General features: G+C 53.4%; 3 protein-coding genes across 3 annotated transcripts; 2 read left to right on the top strand and 1 right to left on the bottom strand.

The window, feature by feature from the left end:
- Positions 1-919: 919 nt before the first annotated feature.
- IE81DRAFT_92658 (hypothetical protein) lies at positions 920-1,926 on the top strand. The gene is made up of 2 exons (XM_025517748.1): positions 920-1,718; positions 1,792-1,926. Exon 1 carries the CDS (start codon positions 1,125-1,127, stop codon positions 1,713-1,715), a length of 591 nt encoding a protein of 196 aa, XP_025365856.1. The 5' UTR covers positions 920-1,124; the 3' UTR covers positions 1,716-1,718; positions 1,792-1,926.
- A 657-nt stretch (positions 1,927-2,583) lies between these two features.
- On the bottom strand, positions 2,584-3,167 carry IE81DRAFT_332854 (hypothetical protein; the record flags this gene model as incomplete). The annotated part of the gene is made up of 2 exons (XM_025515343.1): positions 2,584-2,976; positions 3,066-3,167. 2 exons carry the CDS (start codon positions 3,165-3,167, stop codon positions 2,584-2,586), a joined length of 495 nt encoding a protein of 164 aa, XP_025365857.1.
- A 546-nt stretch (positions 3,168-3,713) lies between these two features.
- IE81DRAFT_332855 (hypothetical protein) lies at positions 3,714-5,782 on the top strand (the record flags this gene model as incomplete). The annotated part of the gene is made up of 8 exons (XM_025515344.1): positions 3,714-3,738; positions 3,767-3,929; positions 4,020-4,440; positions 4,470-4,616; positions 4,677-5,112; positions 5,294-5,321; positions 5,466-5,539; positions 5,646-5,782. The coding sequence occupies 8 exons, from the start codon at positions 3,714-3,716 to the stop codon at positions 5,780-5,782; spliced, it is 1,431 nt and encodes a 476-aa protein (XP_025365858.1).
- Between the last annotated feature and the right edge of the window lie 1,287 nt (positions 5,783-7,069).

Here is a 7,069-nt window from a genome sequence, read left to right on the forward strand (position 1 = left end):
TCGGGCAGCTTGGGGTTGAGAAAGACCAGACCAAGCTTGCGCTTATCGCCGGAGCCTTTGGGCGTGCGAGCAGAGCGCGCTTTGATGTGACAGCGGGACGTGTGCGCTTGTTACATCTACAGACGCTGGGCGTAGCGGTTCCGACGCATGCCACGACCTGCACGCTACATTCGGCAGCGACATTACTGGTAGGCCAGCAAAGGTTGTGGAGGAATCGCTGCTTGCACTCAAACTTTCAACGCTGCTCAATGGCCCACGCCGCTTAGACATCATGCTGCCTGGACAACTAAACCTGTGCGCGGCATGCGGCACAAGGTCTGTGTCACACGGGCACCCCGAGAGTACAGAAGTGCTCACACCTCACGCCTACTACGAAAGTACGTGTGCACATCCAAGTTCCAAGCGGCCAACAATCACCAACGTCCGAACGTTGCTGCTGGCCGTGTTGTGGATTGGCGCCGACACGCGCATTGGGCTGTCAACGGAGGTCAAAGCAGCATGCGCGATCTTCGACGGTCCGCTCCACACGCATCATGTGCTTCCGGCGGTATAGGCACCCTGGCTAGATCGTGCATGCCAAGGGGCTGGAGAAGTGCCACCGTGAGGCACATGCAGCAGCCTCAATACCACGCTTCACGCAGGGCTCTGACTGATTGCGCATGCGCGTCTTCAAAGCTCTTGGCTGACCTGGGGATCAACACACTCATCAAACTGAGCTCAGCATGGATAGCATCGCCGTGTTACCTGCGCGCAGTCAAGTCGTGAGTCCTTCGGCTCAATTCCAGACCTGTTGGCACATTCACATTCAGGTTCACACTTGTTGACATCCGAATCAGAATCGTCCGCGTGAGAATATGCACGATGCCTTGCATGCGTGGAAACGACTCTGCCGTGAGAAATAGCACCACGCCACTATGAAGTTTGACTGGTGCTAAGACGTGAGCCGGAATGACCAACGATCACGCGCGACGACGTCTGGTCTTAACATCGCGCCGGCGCGAAGAGCACGCACATATCGCATCTTCAAGTTCACGAAGCGCTTAGCGACTCGGGCCTGCTGCTGTGGCAAACCGCTGGAGCGGTGAGTGCTGAAGACGTACTTGCGCTGTTGGGTCGCTCACCTGATGTATGAGGCCATGTCTTCACCTTGCTGCCCCACGCATGACTTGACGTTGTTCGAGATAGACCTTGAGCAACACCTTTCACGATCCTGGGCCTCAAGAACTTGCCTTTGGCCAGTCCATTGGCGAAGCGCTGCGAGAAAATCGAAACGCATCAAGAAGCAATCATGGAGCAGTTTGCTAAGCGATGCACAGAGTCTGTTGAGAATCTCGGAACTCTGTGTACGCGAAGCTTGCGACTTGCACCAGCTTTGCGTTGCAGAGGAGCACGTGGCGACTCGGCAATCGAGCACACAACGTTCTGATCGACGTTGCGCTCTTCGCACAGCGCACGGCACGCCTGCGCTACGAGGTCAAAGCGCAAGTAAGAAGTATACTCGACAATGGCTCCGGAAGTTGGCCCAGCAATACTTTCGAGCGCAGTCACCTCGAGAGCGCTCGTCAGCAACTCCGATCACCAGCATCGCTAGCAGCAGTCTAACGACGACGACGCCTCTCGGAGCCTCTGCACAGACTCGCGGCCCAAGTTGCCCTGCAACGTGGCATTCACGGCACGTGTCCATGCTTCGAAGTTCAACGTGGACTTCAGTCTGAGTGGTGAGCGATTGAGCGGTAAAATTTGCCAACCTCAGTGCTCCTGGCTCAACTTGCTATCTGCTTCAACAATCAGCTCACATCAATGACGTCAGACGTCGCATTCACAATTGAAGAAACATTAGTATCTGGTGTCGAGTGGCATACATGCTACGTCAATGTCAGCAGGGCCGGCCAACATCTGGTCCGTGTTGCAACAAACTCCTTGGATACTTTAGCGTCATTGCCGTTCGATTCGCTTCCCGTTTGTTCATCACTTGATGTTGCGAAACACTTCGCCTCTCTAACGCTTCTCCGCGTCGCTCGGGCTTCCAGTCAAGCACCGTATAGCACTCTCAACCCTGTCTACGTCTACACAAACCGAGTCTCGTGCCTCGGCATCTCTCCGGTCATCAGGCTTCACAAGCCCAAGTGGAACTCAACACCGCTGAAAGGATTTTGATATTCAATTCGTCCACACAAGGTCAACGGAAAATCGTTAATGAGTAGCGGCTCCAGCTCGAGAATGTAAATTCTCACAATATGCCCGGAATTGCCTGACCTGGACGAGGAGAATTGCGTTGATAGAAGAGTACACTGAGTGGGGTCGCGAAACCTGATGTGCGTGCTGGTGCTGTGAATTTTGCCTTCGAGGTGAATGGGAGATATGTCATGATGCGCTGGTAAGATGATACAGTGGGGCCGCAGAAGCTGATGTGTGTGATGGTATACAAATTGCTGGTGTGCACCTCTGGCTGCTGAGACTTTTGCTTCCAAGGCGAATGGAGGATATGACATGTTGCGTTGATAAGATGATACAGTGGGGCTGCGAACCCTGGCGTGCGTGATGGTATCCTTGTTTGCTGCTGGATATCTAAGTCGAGCTAAGCTAGCTGGCAAACTGTTTGTCGATCTCGAAAGCTCCATCAGCTTTGCTTCCAGTCTCATTGGATCCGTCCCTCACTTCGAATCCTTGTAGTGCGTTGTGAGAGGCATCTAGCGCATCAAAGAGCTTGAATCTTTGGGCATTGTGGACAGGGGCTTGAGGGTCCTTGTTGCCCTTGTTGAGCTGTTGCAGCTGAGACTGAGCAGCATCATGCTCACTCTCAGCAGCAACCAAGAGGTAAGCAGCTTCTGAGCCAATGACCATGCTTGTGTCCTGTGCAAGGTGATTGATCAGCTCGTCCACATTGTGCTTGAGTCTGATGGCTGCTTTGAGAGCCTTGGCCTTATGATAGACCTTCTCTGCTGGCACTAGAGCGTCCCATCTTTCTTGCTCAAGCTGTAGTGAAAGCAGACATGACAGCATCAGAGTGGGTAGATGCAAGTAGGTAGACTTTGATAGGGGATGGTCACTCATGTCCACTCTACATGAAGCACCATTGCACACTGATGAAGGGGCCTCTGAGCTTGTAAGGGCCTTGGCTGGAGGTCCAGGGTCAGATGGCAAGCAATGAGGGTGCAAGCATCCATCAAGTCTGGCAAAGTTGTTGGCCTACAACATGACTGGTGCTTTGGTCAGAGAGACTCCTACTGCTTGCAACAGAAGCTAGACTCATCCTCAAGGTGGACTTGACGGCATTGCAAAATTCCTGATTGGTCTTCATGCAAAGGACTATGGCACAAGCAGGATCGGCTTGTGCTTTGGCTGACAAGATAGTGAGGCATGAGAGATGATCGTGAGTCAAGAGCCTGAGCATGCATAAGATGAAGCAATTGTCATGTTGCGTGCATGCCTGCGCGCACCAAGTCCTTGTCTGTGCAAGGCAAGAATCTCTCTCTTGTGGTCTTCATCTTTTGGCTGGTCCCTTCCTTTCTCAAGGTTCAAAGATGTTGGCAAGTGGACTTCTCTAAGTATCCTGGCAGGCTCAGCCGCACCGCTTGGTGTCAAGCACTGGCAAGGGTGCGTGCAATCGTCGTCTGAAATGATGTACGCTGTAGAGCTAGTGTCGTAAACTAAGACCTCTACCGCGAAAAATGCACCGGAGGCAGGTGCTGGGGTGCTACTCAACGTCAGCAATGCCTGGATGCTTCGGCGTGTTGAGTGTGTCATCCTCCTCACTGTCAAGCAGCCTTGCCAGTGCCTTCGGCCCTGATCAATGTCGTCGAGTTTGCTTCGAGAGAAGCTCTTGACATCAAAGATCGATCAGTCACTGAGCACTCTCACCCTTCATCCATTCGTCTCGTCACATCCATCCTGTTTAACCGCCGCCACAATGCCAGATCGTTTCAAAGGTGAGAGTGGTACGTTGCATCGACTCTGAGGACAACATTACTGACCGTCTCGTCTCTGTGTCAGGATGTTCTGACCAAGCTGGTCTTCAGAGTAAACGTCACTTTCGTCAAGGCTCTCATCGAAGCTGCCAAATCCGACCCCGCCCAGTACCGGGCGGTCAAGGATCTAATCTCCGACGACGCGTTCTGGCATCTGGTTGACCGTCAAAGTGCTCCTGGCCCAGAGATCTCCTGGCTCAAATCGAGCGCTGGGTCTTGCACCGCCGACCTTGAAGCAGCTCTGGAGCACATAAAGGTGATCTTCAAAGTGAACGTCACTTTCGTCAAGGCTCTCATCGAAGCTGTCAAATCCGACCCCGCTAAGCACCGGGGCGTCAAAGACCTGATCCCCGATGACACATTCTGGCATCTGGTGGACGGTCACGGTGCTCCTGGCCCAGAGATCTCCTGGCTCGAATCGAGCGCTGGGTCTTGCACCACCAACCTTGAAGCAGCTGTGGACCACATAAAGGTGAGTCGCGAACTGAGGACCCCGCTAAGCACCGGGGCGTCAAGGACCTGATCCCCGATGACACATTCTGGCATCTGGTGGACGGTCACGGTGCTCCTGGCCCAGAGATCGTCCAGCTTGAATCGAGCACTGGGTTTTGCACCGCCGACCTTGAAGCAGCTCTGAAGCACATAAAGGTGAAACTGAGCCAGCTTAATGTTCTTGTCACTGATCTCTGGATGTCCTCATGTCCTCAGAACGCCACCAAGATCTGGGCAAAGATGGATCCTTCTAGCAAGGTTCTTGATTTCCACAAAACCATCAAGAACTGTCAAGCCATTGCAACACTTGCCAAGGAGCTGGAAGATGTTTTAATGCAGGTCAATGCCATCATCTCAGAGCATGATGTGCCTGCTACCTGCTCACACCTTGCAGCAGAGCTCTCCATGGAGGAAGCAAAGGCGCTGCTGGAGAAGGTGAAGAGCATGGAGAGCGTGCAGAAGACGAGGACAGGGAACGCAAACAATGCTCGTGTTTGCAGCTGGCTTTGTGGACTAGGCTGGCACAAGCTTGACAAGGCAGAGGCTCTCTTGGACAAATTTGCAATGGTGGATGAGGATGTTGATGGAGAGTTTGAGCTCAAGGAGGGATACAAGTTTATGGAGCTTTTGGACAATTCTCATGAATGTGACTGTCAGTCATGTGGTCATCAGAGTTGATGGGCTGGGGCGTTGATGGTCCGGCTGCCCTGCTTGTGCCGAGTCCGACTGGGTGTGGTCGCGAGTGCTGGTTGGTGGCAAGAGATGCTGAGGCCTTGATGATGGGACTTGTGCGTCTTGTAAACGAGTGTATGGTGGATGTTCGTGAGCACTAGTTTACACCCAGCGCGTTTGGGAGTCCAGGTCAGAGATATTGCGTGAAGTCTGACCTCCCAAAGCCACGCAAGCGTGGGCGATGTAGAGCGTGCGTATTATGTGATAGGAGCTCGGTCCCTCGGGCGCTCATCGCAGAACCACGAGCATCACTCTTGACTTGTGGCTATCCAGCTTGTCAAGACTCAGCACTCACGCACCTTGGGGTCTCTGGGCTGAGCTGAAGTTGCTCAGTCAAGAGTCAGAGTGTGAGTCAGGGCCAGACAAAAGAAGGGGATGACTCTTGACTAGCCTTTCGGTCCTGAGTCTCCACCGCACGCCATGCTTGATCCTGGTTCTTCTCTATCGACCTAGATCTGACCACTACACGCAGCCTCTGGATTGTTGCCTCGTCCATCATTCGCCTTCAACCGACACCCGAAGGCTCACAACCTCTGAAGCAGGGCTGTTACGTGCCGCGTGCTTCATTCAGACCTCAACAACGGCGTTGACTGCGTTGGTTTGCTCATGTTTGCATGCACAGTTCCAAACTATGTTGTGGCTAGCTTTGCCAGTGGATATGTAATAAGGCTGGACAAAGGGATGCTTGTGAGAGACTCTAGAGTGTGCAGATTGGGGCAGCAGGGATACAGATCATAGCTGAGTTGAGTGATGCCAGTAGTTGATGTAATAAGAAGAGGATGTGCGATGCAGAGGTGGACTGTGGATGGCGATGAGTATTAGGGGGTAAGAGAATGCATGACAGCTGGCTCAGACTGCGTTGGTTTGCTCATGTGTGCATGCACAGGTCCGAACTATGTTGTGGCTAGCCTTGCCAGTGGATATGTATTAAGGTTACAGTAAAGGATGTTTGTTGAGAGACTCTAGAGCTTGCGGATCGGGGCAGCAGGGATAAAGATGATGGCCGAGTCGAGTGATGCCAGCAGTCGATGTAGTAGGGAAAGGATATGCGATGCAGAGGTGTTAACTGGATGGCGAAGAATGGCGGGGGGCTAAAGCTGGACCCAAAGTAGACTTGGGCTGTATGAGAGGGGAGAGGGTGGGGGAATAGCGAGACAGTGCATGGCAGCAGTTTCACATATGCTTGTTGTCGAAGCAGCCCACGACGTGAATTGGTCGTTGGGGCAGGCGGATGATCGTGCTCCTCGGACTTGATCGCATCCAGCAGACCGGTCCGAACAATAGGAAGCAGCGGCGGTGGGGTCTAGTCGTCAGTACGACGCTTGACGCTGCGCTCAATACCTAAGGTAGCAAAGGAGTACAGGTAAGACGAAGCTTATGACCAGGACGTAGCTTGAGACTCAAGACTCTCAACACCGCAGTCATCCTCGCTGACCAGACCCTCAACCCCGCTATCGTCGGAAGAAGCAACCTCCTGCTCGTTGTCCAGCTCTGTGAGCGCTGCAGATGGCAGGGACATGAGCGCAGCGCTTGAAGGGGCAATAGCCAAGTAAAGGTTGCGCTGGTTGGCCTCCAGTCGCCCGCGGATAGCGCTCTTTGCCTGAGCCACAGTGCAGATCAGCAACTTGTCTGCTTTGCTGCGAACCAAACGCAACAGACGCACCTTGGCAGCTTCGAACTCGCAAAGGTCGTGAGCCTCTTGAGCGCACAGCTCGAGCCTAACACCGCTATCGTCGGAAGAAGCAACCTCCTGCTCGTTGTCCAGCTGTAACGGACGGCCCGCTCCATTAGCTGCGCCCATTACACACACCGTTACACGCACCGTTACACACACCGTTACACACTCTGTCACAAACACAAACTCCGTGACGCACACC

The sequence above is a fragment of the Ceraceosorus guamensis genome, assembly GCF_003144195.1.
Source record: "Ceraceosorus guamensis strain MCA 4658 unplaced genomic scaffold IE81scaffold_209, whole genome shotgun sequence".
NCBI lineage: Eukaryota > Fungi > Basidiomycota > Exobasidiomycetes > Ceraceosorales > Ceraceosoraceae > Ceraceosorus > Ceraceosorus guamensis.

Coding starts and splice junctions, on each gene's coding strand:
- IE81DRAFT_92658 (XM_025517748.1), top strand. CDS start 1,125: ATGTATGAGGCCATGTCTTCACCTTGCTGCCCCACGCATGACTTGACG.